The sequence below is a fragment of the Sus scrofa genome, chromosome 9, assembly GCF_000003025.6.
Source record: "Sus scrofa isolate TJ Tabasco breed Duroc chromosome 9, Sscrofa11.1, whole genome shotgun sequence".
Classification (NCBI taxonomy): Eukaryota; Metazoa; Chordata; class Mammalia; order Artiodactyla; family Suidae; genus Sus; species Sus scrofa.
Genome location: NC_010451.4, coordinates 18,514,972 through 18,537,364, shown reverse-complemented (window position 1 = coordinate 18,537,364; position 22,393 = coordinate 18,514,972). Strand labels below are relative to the sequence as shown.

The window sequence follows — 22,393 nt, the reverse complement described above, 5'->3', positions numbered from 1 at the left end:
AGATGTATTTTTATTTATACCCATCTATTCACTCATTTAGATGACATTCAGGTCTTGCTGACCTGAGAGCAGACTCTCTCAGATATCTATATATCTAGGTCTAATAAGTCTTGACTTTATAAGTTAACTTTGAGGTTAATCTTATTTTTTTTCCTCATTTCGCAGTTCAGGGGTATCTAACTGTATTTTCTCTCATCCCCTTCCCACAATGTCCTGTCTACAGATTCAACAAGGTTTCTGGATTACTTAATAGGGACATGTCTGTTTCAGATTACTGGAAACTAGTTAAGAATATTTGGGGGGCAGCAGGCCCTCCTCTTACTTAGCATGTGTTCTCCCATCCTTTGAAATGTGTTGGAATGACTGTGCAGCAAGTAATTTCAGCCTCCTTTGCTAGCTATCCAGAGTGAGTTGTGTTTTGCTCACAGAGACTAAATGTAAGTGGGGCTTAATGTAATTTTACCGGCACATGCCGTCTCACACAGTAATCAAGTATTCCTTAATGAGTAATGCTTGTAGATTAACAAAAATTCCCCTATTTGAACCTAAGTCCTCTGAGTTCAAAGAATTTGATGACTTTTAGATTGAACCCTATTTTGTGTGCATCAGTTTATTATATATTCTCTGTACTAACCTTTGAAAACTTCTGTATTCGTCAGCTATAGTCAACATTTCTCTGTTCTGCTAAAATACTCTAGAAATAATTTCCTCAAGTCAGAAGCCCATTTATCCATTTAATCTTTCATTACTGATTGTTCATTCATTCCATTCTTCTTCATTCTTTCATGCATTTAGCAGACTTTAGAATACCTACTATGTTCAAAGCTGTATGCTTTGAGAAAAGAGATGAGAAATAAGATAATATTGCCTTCCAAGGACTTTATTTTGGAATAAAGACAGAAAAACATAGGCCCAAATGATTAGAAGAAGTGAATGGAAGTGAGAAGAGTACTTTGTGTGTGCTGAAATTCAGAACTAGCAAGTTCGAGGGTTTTACCATACATAAGCATCCTATTAGATTTATTCTTCCAAGTTTACAGAGAACTTTCTAATAAATGATGTCATGCAATCCTCTTAACCATTCTGCGAGAGGTGGTGTTACCCTCCTTTGCAGATGAGTCAGTATAAGTTTGTTGAGGTTAAGCAACTTGCTCAAAGTTTCATTATTAACTGACATAATCCACATTTTCTAAAATATTCTCATACTTTAGGCTTATTTTAAATCCTACGCCTACAGCATTTTTAATCCTGGATTCCCAACCAGTCCTATTGCCTGAATCATTTGGCGCTACGAGTTATAGGAATACAAAGATGTCCTCATTTGGTGAAATTTAACTTTTGTGAGGCTATATTACAGGAAATAAAGTCTGCAATAGGAACTGATACTTGTTTGGATGTAGCCATTTTAAAAAATCATCATATGGGTTATACACGTTTATTCTTGTTTATTTACGGTTTAAGGAATGAAATTCTGTTTTGTTTTGTTTTGTTTGCAATTCTCTTTCCAGAAGCATGGGTAGCTTTTATTATCTATATAAATGAATGTCTCCACATCTCATTGCTCAGCTTATAGAGAAAAAGTGGAAGAAGGCTAGAGATGAATTTCTTTTGTAATAAAGGCAAAGAAAAATAATAATATAATGTGATAGAAAAAGTTTTCTTAAGTTAAAAAGACTGAGATAAAGATATCCAAGAAGAAGTCTGCTGAATACTCAAAACTTCAGGGACAGAACCTTGATGAGTTTGTCAGTGTCTCTGTTTCAACGTGAGTTATGTAGAAACAATTCAGTAAATTTGTTTTGAGTGCTTGTGTTACCCCACACTGAGTTAGAAAATGAAGTTATAATAAGGCATGCTCCTGGCTCTCAAAGACCTGAAGTTTCATTGGGGCAAAACAGAAAAGTAAAGAATTTCAATATTAGAGAGAAAATGCTTAGACTTTATATTTTGTGAGTAAAAAGCACAGAGTTGGAAATGGGGTGTTGGAAGAATGGAACGAAGTCTAAGAATGGTTTGGGGAACAATGAGGTATGTTTCTCACAGGAAGCTACTTCTGAACAAAATACCTAAGATTAACCAGGAGCTAGCAAGAAAAAAAAAAATAATCAAAGGGCATTGTGGATAAAAATACTTTTTACTACCATCAGTTGAGTCAATTTATGCATGGCACCATTGATGACCTTTAGTGAAAATTACATGCTGAAATTCTCTCAGCTCCTCTGAGAGAAGGGTAATATTTGCCCCCCCCCCAAAAAAAAATGGTAAGAGAAAAGCTTGTGCAATTTCTCTCAGATGCCCAGAGAACTTTAGTAAGAAGGCTCTGGGTGAAAGAAGATGTGACATAATAGATACAGTGATGCAGAGTTTAAAAATAATTGGGAATAAGGCAAGAAAAACATGATACAGTGTTTGAAAATAATCGTAAGTTTAGGAAAGAAGATGGGGAAAGGAAAAAAAAGGCAATGATAAATCCAGAAATAGTAAAAATCCAAATAACAGCCCCAAGTTAATAATAACAGGTATTATTTATTGAGTGTTAGCCATATTCCAGGCCTTTTTGACATACTTCCCTGTATTGTCTTTGTTTTAATCCTCAATACAATCCTATGAGGAAACTTTTATTTTCTTTCTTTATGAATGAGGATACTGATGAGCCAAAGAGAATGGGGAAATATTTCAATCACATAGTGAGAAGCAGAGCTGCATTTTGAACCCAGATTTGCTGGCTCCAGAGCCCAGGCACCTACTCACTTTGAATATTTTGAATACCAACCACAGGATTAGCCCAATCTATAGCTTTATTTTGTAACATTATATTTTAGTTATATCTTCCTGAGACTAGACCCTATATCCTGTGAAGGAATTATTGTCAGACCTGGCACCCCTTATCTGATTTAGGAAGCACATTTTCCTCTCAGTAAAAATGGCTAATCTCATCCACTGACTTTTTCGCTGGTGGAACTCTCAGGAAGTAAACAGCCTTATGCCCAAAACATGGGAGTTTGTCACATGCTGACAGTTTTCACTGGCTACAGAGCCAGCGTCACTTACTCTTTTTGCTTTCGAAGATAAGACAAAGCAATATAAGGATAGCTAAACAGTCATAGGTACAGGAACTAACTTAAAAACTTTAGGGATTTAATTATTTTTTTAAAAGAAATTAAAACCATAGATTTCCATAGTTCTATGAAGTGGCTAAGGACTGTAATGAAGGCTCATTTAAAATCATTTGCATTCTGTGCATTGTGTCCATGAAGTAATATGTAAGGTGGGGAGAGTGTAAGCAAAACATCTCTTTAGAGTCTGAGCTCTTTTTTGAAATATACATATTAAGAAATAAGGGAAATGAAGTTCTGAGATCCTAGCAGAGAAATGAGAAAAGGAGGATACATTATAGTAGCAAACTGCTATTTTTGTCCCTTAAGTGCCCATAGGCTTGTTTCCCCCTTAAGATAAATAACTGTTTCTCTTTATGACAATTATGGCATATAATTTTTATTTCATTACATTTTTAGGATGCTGAGCGGCCATGAGGTGGATACATTTAAACTGTGCCTTCCATTCTGTTCCATTGAAGTCCCACAGTAGTTCATAAATTTTAAATTTGCCATTGAAATAAATTAAAAATGTTTTTTCTAGCACCTCTTTTTGGTTAGCATATGTTGGCTCTGTGTTTCCTTTGTGTGGGTTCCACCTTTTTACCACAATATATAGCATCTACTTAAGCCTAGTTTGAATTTGTGAGGTATTAGATTTCAGAAAATCTTAAGGACAAATTATCCCTCTGTTGGTCTAGGAGCTTCTCTTAGGAAGAAACTATTTTGTCTTCAGGTTTTATTTCCAGGATGTAGTAGCCCCTCAAAACATATGTTTAAGAAATAAAGGAATTAATTGATTGAAAATAAATACGATTTTAATTGAATCAAATTGTATGTATACAGAAGTGGGATAGAATAAAGGGAAGAAAATGTTAACATCAGGAAAGATAGGTCAGAGGTATTTAATGCCACCACGTAAGAACTCATTTTGGCCTCTCGATTCAAACCTAAGAGAAGTCCTTTGTCCTAATTAAGGGTATTTACCTAGTTTTTCTAATCATGAAACAACTTACTGCAAAATGAAAGAATTTTTTTCGAAGGACAATCTCAAGTTTTTATTGTGTTCCTAAAATACTGATGAAGGTGTAGAGCATGTGGCAGTAATGGGTGTTTGAGAGATGTTTGAGGCTTAGAAACATATCAGTTATTATTGAAGAAGACACTTTTTTCCTCTCTTAGAAGCAAACTTAAATAAGATTTTCCAGCAAGCTCCTTTGATGTAGCATATTTTTTATTTCTTAGAAGCATAAAAAATAAAAAGAGTAGTGATTCACCAGGATGCAAAAATTCAACCCCTATGTCTATTGAAACTCTTCATCTAAATACACCAAGACTCCTAAACCAGTTATTCAGATTGTATTATTAAGCAGGGAAGATACTTTATACAAGTCACCTTTTATAAGTTAAAACATGAAGTTTGGTAATCAAATATATCTGGGTTCACATTTAGCCTGGCATTTTCTTACCTGACAGGCCTTAGTCCCTTTTTAACTTTTGCATTGAGAAGAAGACTGTAATTATTTGCAATTGTGGTTTTGGAGGCTATTCTTTCTAATTAGGGCCCTAATTAGATTTCTAATTAGGGCCCTAATTAGATTTTGAATTGGTCATTTAATGACCAGTGGTTTTCTTTTTTATTGTTAACATTGTATTACTAATAACTCTAACAGGCATTGCTGAGTAATACTGTTTTTATGTTTTAAAAAACCCAGAACACCGGGATCTTAAATACCTTGTGCAGAGATACAGGGTCCATGGTTCCATACTTAAACCTGAGTCCGTATCACTGTGATATTCTTACCACTCTCTCCTAAAAATGATACAGTATTAACAAAGGCCATTTATTAGCCTCTTTAATTGAGTACATGGAGGCTTAGAGATGGCACATCACTCAAAGGCATGAGCCTGAATCTTGTTTCTGTCACTTACTAGCTGTGTGACCTGAAGTCCCTCAGCCTTTCTGGGCCCCAGAATCCTCGGGATTAAAACAGGGTTAATAATGATTCATAGTTTCTATGTGTACTAAACAAGGTTTTATATATATATATATATACATATTGCTTCAAATGGTGCCTGGAACATGAACAATATTTAATTATTATGTTTTTTAATTTTTTGCTTTTTAGGGCCATACCTGTGGCATATGGACATTCCCAGGCTAGGGATTGAATTGAAAAATATTTTTTAAATGTTAACTGCTACTAAATCTGCCACGGGGCCAAGAAGATGTAGAATCAGAATTCAAAACTTGGTTTAACTCCAATACATACTCTTTCATCTCTATTCTGATTCTTCTAGACCAGTATCCCTCTCTAGTACGGCAATACTCCTATTCTCCCAAGATTACAAATGAGTTAATTCACCTTTAAGTTCTCTACCCTAAAGGGCTAGAGAATATTGTTTGAATAGGCTTTCATGTGAAATAAAACAAACAAAACAAAACAGCCTTATGTGTTTGCACTCTAATCCTCAGAGATTTTACGGTACTTTACTTTGAGTTATTTGCAGAGATTTATCGTCTGAGGAGGATTATTCTCAATGGTTTTGTGGGGGAGTTTTCATCATTTACAAGAAAAGAACAGAAAAAATACATTGGTCACGATAAGTTATGATCTTCCTGACACTCAGGAAGGCTTCTAGCCTACATTAATTTTATGTTGAGCTTCTTTTTTTGTTCAGTTGGAAAATGTGAATACCTACAGTGTTCCAGGCATGGTTCTAGGGTCTGTCTGCTAGTATTTCCTGTTCTCCACCCAGCGATGACTGCATTCATGGTCTACCCTGCCGAAGAAATTTCCTGAAATCTTAGTGACTTGAAACAGTGCTACTCATGGTTTTTATGTCATGATTTCTGTGGCCAGGAACTCAGCTCGGACACAGCAAGGATGACATGTCTGTGGTCCAGATGTCTGGAGCCTCAGCATGGGGACTCCGGGTGACTGGAACCATTCCCTCAAATGTTTGGGAGTAAATGCTGGCTGGCTGTGACTTCAGAACTATGACAGTAGTCTGGGACATCTCTATGTGGCCTGTCCATGTGGCCTGGACTCACAACATAAAGGAGGAGTTACGAAGGCCAGCACCCTGAGGGAGGGAATTGGGAAGAAGCGGTAGCCTTTTCATGGCCTCACATCAGAAATCACATAGCACACTTTTACTTTGTTTTTCTTTAGTATGGTAATGTGTGTAACCTAAAACTCTTTTCACCTGTTACCTGTTACTGGTGTTCAGTATGATCAAATCTAAGACTTTTCTGTGTTTATGGACAATTCTCAACTCTTTAATTTCTCTGATTTGGGGTTTTCTTGTCCATAAAATGGGGGTGATGATAAGAATTTCAACACAGATACTAACTATATTATGATGAAGATTAAAAGAGAAAAAATATGAATTTTTTTTTAAAAAAGGAAATGAATTTTGAGTACTTATATTATCGCTTTTAAAACTGTCCCAAGATCCTGTCTTCTAGAAAAATAATTTCCGACTATGCTATATAGTTCATTTGAGGAGCTCTTAGAGTCAGCATAGTTCATTTGGGGAGCTCTTAGAGTCAGATATATGGGGGTTTGAACTCCTGTTCTTTTCTAGTTATGCAATTTTGGACAAGTTTTTGGACCTCTCAGAACTGCTCTATAGCAGGATACTCATCTATAAAATAAGAAAGAGCTGTTCTCAGAGTTTAGGTAACATTAACCAGTTGATAATTTTTGCCCTTGTAATTTGAAGGGCACAGAAAGAAGGCCGTGACTGATGGAGTCTGCAGTGGTAACACTGGAAATGACTTGTGGAATATCGGTAAGGAACATGTGTAATCTAATTGAAACAGACACTGCTAGCTCGTTATGAAGCTTTTTTGCTAGAAAACATGTCCTCCTCTGAGATCACTGTACCACACCAAAGCACACGGTTTGGGGCCCTGAGCGTGAGCTGGGTTTCAGTCCTTGCCCTTTAGGCACAGGATAGCTTGCAAGGCCCTATTACGGGGCCCCCACGCCTTTCTGTTTCATGATAATTTCATGCTGGTTGTTTGTAGTAGAAATCCTTATAACCAGCATTAATTGCAATAATTGGTTATAAACATGCTCTTGATAAAAGGCTCTGATTTGTAGCATTTGCTGATGTCCAAGGTGTAAATACTCCCATGGCTGATTTCCCATTTTGATAACTAGTTCACTCAAAAAAGTTGTCTTTCATGAGCCTTTAGGACCTGACTCCTGCCCACCCATTGGCAAAAAGTGAGATTCAAGCAAGGGCCAGAAAATAGCCCTGAGACCTCATAACTTCCCTTAAATACAAAGCATCTTATGAGCAGTTCCCATGGAGAAGAGGGCTTCCAGGGCTAAAAGAAGTTCCCTGCCCCTGCCAAACCATCTCCATTTGACTGAGAAAAAATATTAATATTTCTTCACAACCTCTTCTTGATATCTTATGGAAGACAAGTGGAAACATTTTAGCACATTACATTTCGATGTAATGTGAAAAAAAAAACTTGTGCTACAAATCATTTTTTTAAATGAGATATGCTTTCACAAGATGGTTTGGGAGGGAGAGGAGACAGGAGATGATGTCAACATGTCTTGTACTGGAGAGAAGCCAGGCATGCCAGCCAAGGAAAAAATAACCTATTGGTTACAACTTGTTATAGTTCATCATGCCCTATGGGCTCATACTTCTATTTTTTGGTCAGATCTAACACATTTCATGGTTAAAGCAAATGTCATTTTTTTTCATTTGTCATCAGAAATGAAGGTTAAACTATAATCAAAGACTTGGCTGCTGGATTATTTTTAACTTTATTTCTGTTAAATTTCTTTTAACTTATTTGGGTTTTGTAACCTAGCACAAAGGTGGTAGAAAGATTTAGGCTAATGCATTTTTCAATAGGGGAAAGGCTCGTGTGACCTCCTTTCGATTCCAGTATATTCACTTGAATTCAACAAATATAAATGTCATGATCCCACCCCCCCAAGAAGATTATGATTTAGAAGTTGGACTTAGATGATTTAACAAAGGAAAGTTATGCTGCTCCTGGTACTAGTGGCAGCAACAGCAGCAGTTAGTGGAAGACCCAGGTTTGTACTTAGAATCTGCTGCCTATTGGATGTCTGAACGCAAACAAGTTACTTGATTCCTCTGAGCCTGTTAGCTTGTCTATAGGATGAAAGTTCTAACTCCCAGGATAAAAGGAGTGTAGTGTCCCAGTACAGTATGGGACACAGAGAGGGAGTAAAATAAATAATATTAATACCATCATCAATGCATTGTTGTGAGGATTAAGCATATCTTTAATAGCATGCAAGCATTTTTAATGAACACCTTCTGTGTGTTGGGTGCATCTTTAAGCTGGGCTGCATGTTGACTGCAACAATGTAGCAATTCACATACATTGATCCCTTTCTACTGCATGCTGGTACTCCTTTCAGTGAGGAAAGGGCTGTAAGACAACTGTGACAGAGTCTATGGGGAGTCAGAGCAAGAAGGATCCTGCTTGAGGTAGAAGATCAGAAATAGGGTTTTAAGAAAGGTGATATTAAGATGAATACTAAAGAATGGAAGGGGAGTTGTTGAGAATCTTAATCCAATTGGAAGTTATCTATGGCACAGAAGTATGTGCATTGCCTGTTGCCGTAGGATGTCAGTAATGTGAGGAAGCTTTTACAACTTCTCTCAAAGATACAGCTGAACGTCTCTAGCTAATCCATAGTGGATCAGCTGAATGAGCTATACCTAGATGTAAAGATCAACAATTTAATCAAACTTTGAAAAAATAATTGCTCCTAATGTATAAAAATTGGGAATGTTTGGAAGAGCAACCAAGTTAGAAAACGACGTAAATCTGTGTTTCTAGGTATCAACAGATTCCTTCTTTCTTTCTGATTTAAAGAATTTAGTGCCATTTATGCAGAAGGTAAAGGAGACAAGGCAAGATCTTACTTTTCAGTGTGTTTTGCAAAGTATCATCAAAAGCATGCCTCACTGGATATGCTAGTTTTTTTTTTTTTTTTCAATTAGCCCTGGAGAAAATGACTTTAGACTACTTCTAATAGAGCTAATCTTTACTTTTCTCTGCTCATTTGACATTTATCTGGTGAGAATAATATATCATTTCTCTATATCTTGCCTATTTATTGTGCAGTTTCTGTGAATGACTATCAGGTAGGCTGTTCAGAGCTTATATTCGGTCTCCTTTAGGATGATCTGCCTTCCCTAGGACTGACATTTTTTGAAAGGGACAACTGTACACTTTCCTTCAGGAAGCTGCCTTTCATGGAACCATCTTTTCTATATCAAAATGTAGAAATGCTGTTAGACTTACTTATACTATTTGCAAGTGAGTCAGACTTTAGTAGTCTCAAAATGAGGGCACTGTAATGCTATCATGATGGATGAAAACTCACCAGAGCCATGACCTTAAAGAGCAATCCTCTTCATTGAAGAGAGGTGGTCCAGTGTTTCAGAACAAGCACTGGACTGGGAGATCTATGATAAAACTTAAAGCTCTAGCTCTGTCAGAAACTAGTTGTAGGAACTTTAGAAAAACTGTATGACAGACCTGGATATCTGTCTCCCTATATGTGAAGTAAAGAGATTAGACTACATAAATGCTTAGGTCCTCCCAGCCTTACCAGTATGGTCCCCCTAGGTCTAGTACATCTGGTTTGCTTGAGGTACTTCACATGTTCTAACTTTGAGTGAGGAATGAGGATTTGTGATATTTGATTGAACATTTCTAATGACAAATATTTTAATTTGGGATAAAATCCAAGCATGATCTCTGAAGTTAGTAGGAATTTGAGGATTAAATATTAATGGGAATGTATCCAGAAAATATATTCTTTTTTTTTCAGTTGCTGGTCCAGTCATATTCCCACAGCCTGACCTTGATTGAATATCCCCCAAATATCTTGTCAACACCTATTTTTCTGAGTGCCGCTGAACTGAGTATCTGACACTTAAACCTAGCCAGAAGCACAAAAATGGAAGGTGCTAAGAATGTTGCATCCTTGTCCTAACACTGCATATGTTAATGGATTCTGAATTGTTTTTCTGATTGTCCCTTCTTAGAATCTTTAGTTACTTAACCATTACCTACAGAATAAAGTCCAGAATCATCAGTGTTCCATAAAATGTCCTTTCCAATCTGACCTCTGCCAAGTTGCTCATATGACTTTTCCATCATTCCTTTGCACACATGTAATCTATCCTGAAATTCTTTTACTATTTCGTCTGCAGGGATTGACTTGTGCATGTATTTGCCTCTGCACAGGGCTACGGTCCTTCCCATTTGCACAAACCACTCCCCTGGCTAGAATGCTGTTCTTTGCTTTTGTGCCTGGCAAACTTTTACTTAGCCTCAAATCTCAATTTCTTGAGTCTTTCCTAACTCCAAATTCCTCCTCGAGAATTTACTTCACTGAATGGCAATCATTTTTTATATGTCTTTCTTCCCTATTAGACTGTGAACTCCTAGACCACAGGAACAATGGCTTATTTAGTTCTGATCTTTTGTACCTAACGTGGTTGACACAGAAAAGAGTCTTGTGAACACTTTGGTGACTAAAAGAGCAAATGAAATCTATTTAAATGAATATTCACTTCTTCTTTGAAATCCTCCTTGATTTGCCCTCACTAATCCCCAGGCACCTCACTTTCCAGTATTTCCATTTCACTCTTATCTTTATGTATTTGGGTTCAACTATGTTTGCCAAAACATGTGCTTTTTTATATTTCATTTCGTTTTTTTTCACTAGACCATATTTTCTATATACTTCATGTCTTTTCATACAGCTCTGCCCATGTGACTGTTTCAATAAAGCTGTAAATATTTCAATATGAATGTTATTTGTTGTGTGCTTATGCCTTTTTATATTCATATTCTCTATTTTGTCTATAATTAGGTAGGAAGAGATGTTAAAAAATCATTTTGCCACAGCAACTTAGCAGAAGTGCTGGATAAATATTTAATGATGGTAATGTTGATTCACTACGATATACAGAATGAAAATAAAGCAATTGCCACAATCAGGCAATGCAAATCTCTACTACAAAGATTTGTTGCCACTGAAATAGTGCTCATGAAATATCTTACTTTTTTGCTAAGGCTGTAAAGGTTTAAATGAGTTCCTAAATTTTAACTTTAATCCCAAGGCCATACAAGTAAGTCACTGAGCTTTGCTGTGCCATTAGCCTAATGTTTTAAGGATAGGAATGGATTGTCCCTGATCTTAAATTCAATCCTAGGTCTAAAGGAATTTCTATGACTTTACATACAAATGATTTACAGCCAGTCTTCTTTATTCCTTCAAAGTGTTCGTCCTCAAATTTACCCCTCCCCATGGAAACTCGTGCCAGATTAATTTCCCAAGACTATTTTTCATCATTTCACTCTACCAAAACAAAAACATTCAGTGTTAGATCCATTGAAGGGAGACCGATATGTCGAAATAGTTATACTCAGTATGATAAATATTATAGGGATGGAAACATTATTCATTCAAGAAATATTTAATGACTCCTTGCCTGTCCTTGTGATGTGCTAATTACTATAGTATAGATTGGTTTGGTCCCCACCTATGTGTTTGGGAAGACTCACAAGGAAAATGTCATATCAGCTGGCACTTGAAGGTGAATTAGGAATTTACTCCTTGATTCAAATGTCTTAATAGTTCCTTACATCTTTGAATTAGTCTATGAATTAATGTTTCTCTTTCTCTCTAGAGCAAAATAGAATAGTTCGGGAAGGTGCAATGGAAGGGATTAAAATTTTAAAGTAAAATGAAATAACAAAGGATAACCCAGAACTTGATCTAATATACAAAACTTTAAGTTATTCTAAATATTTTTGCACCTATTGGTAACAATTTTTATACATAAGTTTGGGAAACACAGCACTTTTTAAAAAAGAGCTAAATTGCTAAAACATGTCTTGATCTAATTCCAGGACAAGAACTCAGTGATGGGCAAAATCGAAAGTGTTAAAAAGGTACTCATTTTAAACACTAACAGCACTTCTGGCTCCAGTAGAAGTAAGGAGCTGAAGGCAAAGTTATAAGAATATGATAATTGGAGTCTTCAATCGGTTCATTAAATTAGTGGATTATAGGTATGTGCATGGGAAGTTTGGTGTGTGGAGGGGACAGACACAGGGAGGATTATTGTTATTCTTTACTTGGCTGAGTTTAAATGGAAGGGCAAGAACAGAGAGTTGGAAAATCAACATTCCTCTCTTCCTTTGGGAAATACAGAACTAGCCAACAAGATCCAATTAACATACATGGAAGTCAAGGGACCATTTTATAGTAGTTCAACCTTCTTACTCACATGTTCACTAAGCACAAAGTTGTCCACTCATCCCAGTAAGGCATCCCTGATTTCCTCCATATGTTAATTGCATTCTGTGTTTTAAAATGTAGAATAGTAGAGCAAGAGAGTAATAACCATTTATTCAGAAGCTGCATGTTAAGATGGCAACACTATGAATTGTACCCTTTATTTTATTTATATGTAAGGCTGTTACAACCCCCAAATAAATATTTTCTTTAATATTTATTTTGTTGGCATTTTATCAGACAAATTTAAAAAGTGCTATGTTGAAAGAATAATATAATGAACACCCATAATTTGTGGATTCAACGATTGCTAGCAATAGGCCACATGTTTTATCTATCTTTCTATTTATGAAGTTATCAATCTATTAATTTATCTTCCCTATTCTATGCCAATAGCTAAATTTATTTTTCACAGAATCATTTGAAAATAACTTGCAGACATAATAACTTCAATATTCATCTCCTGCATAACCATAATAGCGTTACCACATGAAAGACAATTAACAATTATTTCCTAATAGTATTTAATATCCAGCTCATATTCAAATTCTCTGACTGTCCTCTTGAGTTGCTTATAGTAATTTTCTTCCCAAACTGGGATCCAATCATGGTTCATGAATTACATTTGGACCTCCCATCTTTTGTATGTTTTAATCTAAACATATCATTTTTTTTTCCATAATGCTGAGCTTTCCCCCCAACTTTAATTTTGAATAATTAAAAACCCAGAGAAAAGTTGAAAGAACAGTAAACAAACACCATTATATGACTTCACCTTATTTATCAATTGTTGGCATTTTGCCACATTTGCTCTCTGTGTCTCACTTGCTCTAATTCTGATTCTTTTATTTCTGTCACACGACATTTTTCTGTACAGATGTTTCCTTCATTGTCTTAAGATGTTACTTGGGTGAATCCAGGATACCTTAATACATTTCTTTTAGAATAAGGAGTTATAAAGATCAATTGTAGGGATGGAAAATGTTTTCTTTCAATTTTTTAAAAAAAATACCAACATTCTTTTTGCTGTCCAAAATTTTACCAAATTCGGTCAAGAAGAACTCCAAGTTATCTGTCATGTTCTGGGAATTTTCCTGTCCCCAATAAAATTTAATAATGTCTCCAAAGAACTCTGGCACCTTTTAGTAGAAAATGATAACTAGAAATGAAGGTCTTGATGCTAGTTATGTTCCTAATTACTGAGGTGTTTTTTCTTAGGCTCTTTTAGTGAACAGATAGGGAATATATATATATATATTTTTTTTTAATGTAATGGGTAGATAATGATAGTTCCAATTCAACTCTAACATTGCCTAGTGTTTCCTTAAAATTCCTTGACTTTACATTTGTAAAATTTCTCTTGCACTGAATTTTTCTTAATAATATTTTTACTTATTTGCTTTATTCTACATTTTACACCAAAAAGTTTCAAAATTACAACACTAATAATACAAATAAACAATAAAATTATTGAATAAAATGTAGGTCTTTGTGGTTTAATTTTTTCCTTGGAATGCACTCAGAATAAGATGAGCTGTATTCAAAAGTCACTTGAAATTATTATTTTCTCTTGGGATTAATTTAGTAATCTGAAACACAGGTTGTTTCAATTTGTTTGCAGTGTTAGAGTTTATTGTTTTGTTTCTTTTAAATTTTATTTATTGCATATATTTGTATGATTCAAAAGTAAAACCTGGGAGTTCCTGTTGTAGCTCAGTGGGTTATGAACCTGACTAGTATCCATGAGGATGTGAGTTTGATCCCTGGCCCCGCTCAGTGGGTTAAGGATCCAGCATCGCCATGTGCTGTGGTGGGGGTCACAGACACAGCTTGCATCCTATGCTGCTGTGACTGTGGCACAGGCAGGCAGCTATAGCTCCGATTCAGCCACTAGCCTGGGAATTTCCATATGCCATGAGTGTAGCCCTAAAAAAATGTAAAGATAAAAAAAAAGTAAAACTGTGTTAAAAGATATAACAGAGAGATATTGCTTCCATTTTTTTTCCATTTCTCCCAACCCCCTGTAAGTGTAGTCATATATAATTTGCTGTCCAAGCAGGATACTTTTGAGAAGGAAATGAATTACTTAAAATAATTAAAATTCTTAATTTTTGAAATGATTAGTTATTGACTGAAACCTAATTTTGTCATATGAGGACAAGTAAAATATTTATACACTAAAGCAATTCTTTGGAAAATTTTATGAATATATAAAAGCCTCTGTATATTAAAATAACATATATAATAAAGTAAGTTGAAAAATAAAAGAGTCTATCCTGGGCAAAATGATTTTCACTGGTGAGCTTACATTGTTACCAATTATTATTATTTTTTTGTTTACCATGTGGTATTTCTTACCACAAAAGTAATGAAGTACGTATGTGTAAGTGTGTATTTCTTCCTTTCTAATGAGAAAAACACACATCTTTCTTGCTATTTCACTTATTAAATATATTTAAAATTGTTCCATAATAATCTGTAGAGATCTTCATTTCTTTTTATAACTACATAGCACCCTTTGGGTGGATAACCATGACTTATTCAACAAATTCCCTCTTGATTGGATATTTGAAATTCTCCAGTCCTTTTCTGTTACGTACAGTGTTGTTACAACATAACCTTGCGAATATGCTCTTTGGTATTTATAGAGGGATGATTGCAGATTAGATTCATAGAAATGAGGTTTCTGGGTTGGAAGGAAATCATATGTAATTTTGTCAGGTGTTGTCAAATGCACTGTCATAGAGGTTGTAATACTTTCTTCCTCTAACTATAAGATAGGAGAATACTTGCTGCTTCTGGTCAACTAAGTTGTTATCAAACTTTGGGATTTTTGCAAATCAAATGGTATCAAAGAGTATCTTAAAGGAATTATATTTCTCTTTTAAGTGATAGTAAGGATCTTTTCATATGTTTGAGATCCTTTTGTCTTTCTTTTTCAGTGAGGTCTGTTCATGTCTTTCTCCCATTGTTCCCTTGGGCCTTTGCTATTTTTCTTCCAGATTTCTAGTCTCTTTATATGTTAAAGAGATCTTTGTGCCTGTGATCTAAGTTGCAAGTATATTTTTACAGTTTGTTAATGATATTTTGAAAAACTTATATGTATGACTGTAATAATATGTAATATATATATAATATTGCTCATGGATTTTGAGTCATAGTTACAAAAGCTTTCTCCTCTCTTATGTTTTAATGAATTAATCATGTTTTTCTTCTTTTTCTTTTTTTATTTTTTACATCCAGCTTTCTGATCCCTTTGGAGTTTATTCTAATATACGGTGTGAGGTACAGATCTAATTTTATCTTTTTCCGAGTAACTATCCAGTTGTTTCAATATCATTTATTTTAAAAGTCATTGTTTTTGGCACTGATTTTAGATGTCACATTATCATACACTAAATTCAATATGTATATTTGGGTCTTTTTCTCAACCTTTTTTTTTTTTTTTTTTGTACTTTAAGTCAATGTGCAAATATCATACTTTTTTTTTTTTTTTTTGGTCTTTTTAGGGCAGCACCCACTGCATATGGAAGTTCCCAAACTAGGGGTTGAATCAAAGCTGTAGCTGCCCGCCTACACCACAGCCATAGCAATGCAGGATCTGAGCCACATCTGTTACCTACACCATAACTCACAGCAATGCCAGATCCTTAAGCCACTGAGTAAGGCCAGGGGTCAAACCCATGTCCTCATGGATACTAGCTGGGTTAGTTACTGCTGAGCCAAAGTGGGAACTCTCATCTGTTTTAATTATAGATCATAATAGTCTCTAAAGATCCGATGAGATCACGGTTTTCCCAAGGTCAATTTATTGAAAAAAAAATATTAGAGCCAGGATTTGATCCATGGCCATCTTATGTTGGTACAATTTATACAAGTTACTAAACAGAATTCTTGTCTCAATGTAATAAGTCTATTCGATATAGATATTCATGTCAGGGACAGTGTAAATAAATGGCGGTGTTTGGTAATCGTAAGCTACAAAAATTAAGGGTACAGAGTAATTCTGTAGCACAGAATGATTATTTTGTTTAAGTCTTCTGACCCCTTTCCTAATATGTGGATTATTCTAGTCTGATTCTAAAAGCTCTTGAAGAACCCTTTACTTTACAGAAGAAGGAGGATTTCACATATATATCTACTGTTAAAGTATATAAGGCAAACTTTGAGCTGATTTGAGCCATAATGGTCATGGGGGGGGAGGGGTGAGTCTCTGTATTGTCTGTTATGACCCAAATGCTAATATCCATGTAATGAGAATCCCTATGATGAGTGCATTATTTTACAAATATGGAAAAAAAAAAGAAGGCTGGAAAATAGATATGAAGCAAATAAATGCTGTTTCCCTAGTGTTGAGCAGTTTAAAACAAAAACAAAAACCCACTGGCAGGAGCCATCTGGTCCTGGCAACTTTCCCAGTTAAGCACTTTTAATTGCTTCTGTGATCTTGGTGGGTTGGCGTGCCACGGTTTCCAGGGATTTGGGAGAATTGACCTTTATGAAGTAATCACAGTCCGTTGTACAAAAGAACTCTGAGTTACCAAAGCAGGCAGCATAGCCTGCTGTGGGGCCATGGTAATGAGAATGGATCAAATGTGTGGTGGTGTCCTCTTTGGATTAACTTGACTATAGTATTCTACATATGGGGCATTCCAACAGCCAACAAAATTCCACCTGGAATGTTCTGTGAATTTGGGCAGTGATCATAAATCTATGAGGGCCTACAAGTGAGATCTGTTTATTGTTAGTCACTCTTGTGACACTGAATACCTTTTCTATAATCATCCTGATTTTTTAATTGAAACAAAGTTCATGTACAATATTATGTTAGTGTCAGGTGTACTACATAGTGATTTGACATTTGTATACATTATGAAATTATCACTGTGATTAGTCTAGAAACCATTTGTCCCCATACAAAGTTATTAAAATGCTATTGACTATATTGACATGCTCTATATTACATACCCTTGGCTTATTTATTTTATAACTGAAGATTAGTACTTCTTAATCCCCTTCTCCTATTTTCCCCATCCCTCCACCCCTTCCCCTATGGCAACCACCCATTTGTAGTCTATATCTATCTATGAGTCTGCTTTCATTTTTTCATTTTATTTTGTTTGTGTGTTCTGTTTTTTTTAGATTCCACAGATAAGTGAGATAATACAGCATTTGTCTTTTTCAGTCTGAACTTATTTCACTTAGAATAATATCCTCTAGATTAAGATTCATCCCTTTTGTTGCAAATGGCAAAATTTCATTTTTAATGGCTGAATAACATTCCACTGTGTATGTATAATTTCTTTATCCATTCATCTATTTTGGAATAAGACATTTCTTGACATAGCACTGATTGGTAGTTATTTTCCCCTGTAATCCATACCTTTTTATTTTTAATTTCATTTAGAATAAGTTTAGCCCAAACTCTTGGTTATCACCTGTTTCTCTTTTTTCCATCCTCCTTCTCTACAAACTTCTTTGAAATTCTGAGGAGAATGGACCATACCCTGACCCCTTATTTCTGAGTGATCCTTATTCAGAGCAGTCATGTTCTAAGAGGATGCTTCCAGTGAGGAATAGTGTAATAAATATGATTCTGTCCAAGGACAGAAACTGAGGGGTAATAGAGAAAAGAAAGTTGCACTAGAAAGTAGAGAGCAAAGCTGGGGATCTGACTTGGCTTCTGTGTGTGATCTTGGACGAGATCTGAACCTTTCAGAGACCTAGATTTTTCATCTCTAAGGCAAGTGGGTGGACTCATAGATCTCTGGTCTCTTCTGCTTCTGACATTCCACTTCTTTGAAGTTTGATTTGTAACCAATGGAAGTAAACTGTGCCATTATGTAATAAATACCTAGCCTTATTTATGCACCTGACAGTTCCCACAGTTCGTCCTTATATTGCTGGGATTTGGTACAATATTCTTTCCTTGGACCAATAAGATCAGGTGTGTGATTTTTTTTTTCCTGGTGGGTCTGCTGAACTCTTTTAAGATTCTGTGACTGTTCCTAAAAATATAAGGGCCAGTTTTTAAGCAGGCCACTAACAGTTCTGCTCAACTGAAGTCAAAGTAAAGACACTTCATTGAATTTTTGCTTTTCTAATCCCTAGTGGATGATGATGTAGTCATTTCCAGTTTGCCATTAAAGAAAAGAAAAAGTAAAAAATATTACATAGTTAAGCCATTCATAATTATTTTCTTATTTCTGTGGAACCAAAGTGACATCCCTCTAAACATGAATAAATATGTTGCCCTAAGTGTGGAAAAGTGATTAATCATGACTTTATAGCCTTATGCAAGAAAGATGACTATATTAGCTTGTTAATAATGGGTCATTTCTCAGTGGTTGGACAAGTAGTACATTAGAAAGGCTGGATACTGTTTCTGCTTTCTAGAAAATTAGATTTATATGCATGTTTAAAAGCACTGTTGTCACTGCATCTATCAATTATTTTGGCTCTTATATTTTATATTTTCATTATTAAATAATCATGAAAAAAGTTTTAAAGACATTATTTTGTAGTTATTACAGAGAATATCTAAGGAAAAAAAGTGATATAGGTTCTCTTGCAATCACCGCTAGGAAGCCTGTAAGTGGTTTAATTTGTGCTCTAAGTACCTGATTGTCTGAGAGTTATTTTGATAAATGGGGGTTTCTCCTCTTTGATAGGTAAGAAGTCTTTGTAGTAATATGCTGATATTATTAATTGGAGATAATAGAATTTTAGAATTAATAAAGACCTGTGGAATCATTTAATGCTGCCTTTTCATTTTATTGATGAAGAAGCTGAGGCCAAAAGAAGTTAAAACTTCAGGAGTTCCCGTCGTGGCGCAGTGGTTAATGAATCTGACTAGGAACCATGAGATTGCGGGTTCGATCCCTGGCCTTGCTCAGTGGGTTAAGGATCCAGCGTTGCCCTGATCTGTGGTGTAGGTTGCAGAAGTGGCTCAGATCCCTCGTTGCTGTGGCTGTGGTGTAGGCCGGCGGCTACAGCTCTGATTCAGCCCCTAGCCTGGGAACCTCCATATGCCGCAGGAGCGGCCCTAGAAAAAGGCAAAAAAAAAAAAAAAAAAAGAAGAAGAAGTTAAAACTTCATTCAACATTGGTAACAATTAGTAGTAGAATCAGGTCAAGGAACTGGATCTGCTGACTGTCTTTATGGTATCTTTCTAGCATTTACACTGATTTCTCTATGGCTACAGAGACTTGCTCATTCTTTCATTTACCCAAGCACTTACTGAATGGCTATTATGTGCCAGATGCTAGAAACCCAACAATACATAACATGTGATTGCTTCTCTCCCAGAACTCACTGCTTCATGAATCAGAGAAAAGTTATAATCCAGTACGCTTCTCTATTTCAAAAAGAAAAAAGGATGGATTGATTTAATAGAGTTGTGGTAAAGTTCTGTCAGTTAACTTTTAACCTTAACCTCTTTATTCTTTAAATTACTTCTGAATTCTTATTCAAGGCTTATTCTTTTATCAAGGCTTCAATGAAATCATGACAATATTGAGCCTATTATACTGGATCAATTTATCATTTTTGGACTGTTACCTCTTTATGATTGATTGACAGGTCAATTAACTTTTTCCCATTTTAGTCATTTATTTAAAATTATCAGAAAACACAACTTAAAAATTTTAGAAGCACTTATTCTTGATGTAATACTCTTGCAGTTAATATAGTTATGAGACATACATGTGGGAAACGCAGAGAAAAGAGTCATGAAGACAGACTGCCCTGGATTTGAGTTCTAGATCCTTTACTTGCTACATGTGTGACATTGGCCAGTTTGTTTTAAATTTTGAATCTCCATTTTCTCAGACCTAAAGCGTCAATAATAATACTTCCCTTGCAATGCTTTCAGGATGCTAAAATGAGTGTGTGTATAATCCACGGTGTAGGACCTGGAAGAGAATATGCTTAACATGTAATAGTTATAACTCCCACCCTTTAAGGAATAAAAGTCAGTATTTTTATAATTTTGCTATTTTTCGTATTCCCTGACAATGCAGTTTTAGTGACTTGAGAGAGTTTGAACGCTTGCAGATTTAGAGCTGAAGAAATTTCCAGGTGTTATCCTATCTACTTCTCTGCCTTTAGGTCAGACTGATAACAAAATACTACACATGTGTGGAAGCTACTTCCTGAAAAATTTTCCATTGAGTATCTTATAGGGGAATAGAATAAAATAATTTCTACCTTTAAAAACAATATATGCATTTGGACAAATTGAAGAATAGCTTTACAAAGGCAAGAACCTCCCTATCTTATTCCTCACAGTACCATCAACACTAGAGAAGTGGCTGACATATAATGCATATACTACAAAACTTCTTGAATAAATGAGTAAATTAATTATGCTATTGTGGAACTTATATTTTATGCATGTTTGATAAATAACTGGTCCAAACTCATTTGTTAATGTTCATTGTAAATGACATTTAGAAGGCATAATTCATGGATGTATTTTCAAGTGAATATAATGATATTTTTTTCCTAATGGAATAAACTAAAGTGTAAGGCATCTCCAAGGGATCCAATATAATACATGAACTAATTCTATGTTTAGTATAAATATTAAGTCTTCATTCTTGGAAAGATTTCCTTGGCACATCCTTCAAGGGTATTGGTCATTTGTTCATTTATTGTTCACTTTATGAATTAAATATTATCTGGATATCAAAACAGACAAGCATAAAAGCAATACCATAACCTATCCTCATTAATTAAGAATGAATATATCCTAAATAAAATGTGTCCAGCGAAACTTAATATCAGTTGAAGAATCATCTATGAAGAATAAATAGGATTAAATCCCTGGAAGGCAAAGATGGTTTAACTAGAAATATAGGTGTTCCTGCTGTGGTGCAATAGGATTCATGGAGTCTTGGGACCGCTGGGATGCAGGTTTTATCCCTAGCCTGGCACATTAGGTTAAGGATTTGGCATTGCTGTAACTGTGGCTTCGGTTGCGACTGCAGCTCAGATCTGATCCCTGGCCTGGGAACGCCACATGCCACAGGGCAGCCAAAAAAGAAAGAAAAAAAAAAAAAAAAAAAAAAGAACTATATTACCATAAATCATAACATTTAAAGATCAAATAAATTAAAACATCATTCCAATATATGTTAAAGGCATTTGATAAAATTCAGAACTCATTTCTAATGAAAGTTCTTAGAAAACTAAAAATAAAAGCCATAATATTTAACATAGTAAATAATAACTATCCCAGATTAGCACTATCTCTCATACTTAATGTTGAGAGATTAAAAGAATCCCCATTAAAGTTGGGGGAAAAGAAAGAAAATTGTCATCACTGTTATGCTTTAACATTATATGAAACTTCTGAGCACCAAAAACTTGAGACAGGCCTGGAATAAGACAAGTTTTAAAACATTGATCACTTCCCTAATTACTTCAATAAAGAGAAAATACATTTTAATAAATATTCCACATAGAGTAGCAGCAAAAAGTATAACATACATAAGAATAACTCTAGTATTATCTATGCAGGATATAGATGAAGAAAACCATAACATTTTACTGAGTAATGCCAAAGGATATTTGAATACATGATAAGTTAACCCATATTACAGCATATGAAATGTGAAATTGAAAACAGTATTAAAAGGCGTTACCATTGTGGCTCAGTGGGTTATGAACCCAACTAGTATCCAGGAGAATGGAATGTGACTTGGATTGCGGGTTCCATCCCTGGCCTTGTTCAGTGGGTTAATGATCCAGCATTGCCATGAGCTGCAGTGTATGTCACAGACGTGGCTTGGATCCAGTGTTGCTGTGGCTGTGGTGTAGTCTCCAATTTGACCCCTAGCCTGGGAACTTCCAAATGCCACAAGTGTGGCCCTAAAAAAAAAAAAAAAAAAAAAAAAAAAGGAAAACAGTATTAAGAATTTCCAGTATTTAATACAATTCGTCATAGACCAAATGATGGAGTAT

At 35.2% G+C, this 22,393-nt stretch overlaps 1 protein-coding gene across 7 annotated transcripts in view; it reads left to right on the top strand.

Moving 5' to 3' along the window:
* Positions 1–22,393, top strand: part of DLG2 (discs large MAGUK scaffold protein 2) — a 1,971,427-nt gene that overhangs the window by 1,010,053 nt on the left and 938,981 nt on the right. For 2 of the 7 annotated variants that reach the window (XM_021102307.1, XM_021102306.1), the window contains exon 7: positions 15,671–15,712. The exons of the other annotated variants lie outside the window; for them this stretch is intronic. In XM_021102307.1, coding sequence (XP_020957966.1) covers positions 15,671–15,712 — 42 coding nt within the window. The remainder of the gene's footprint in view (positions 1–15,670; positions 15,713–22,393) is intronic. 7 annotated transcript variants of the gene reach the window in all.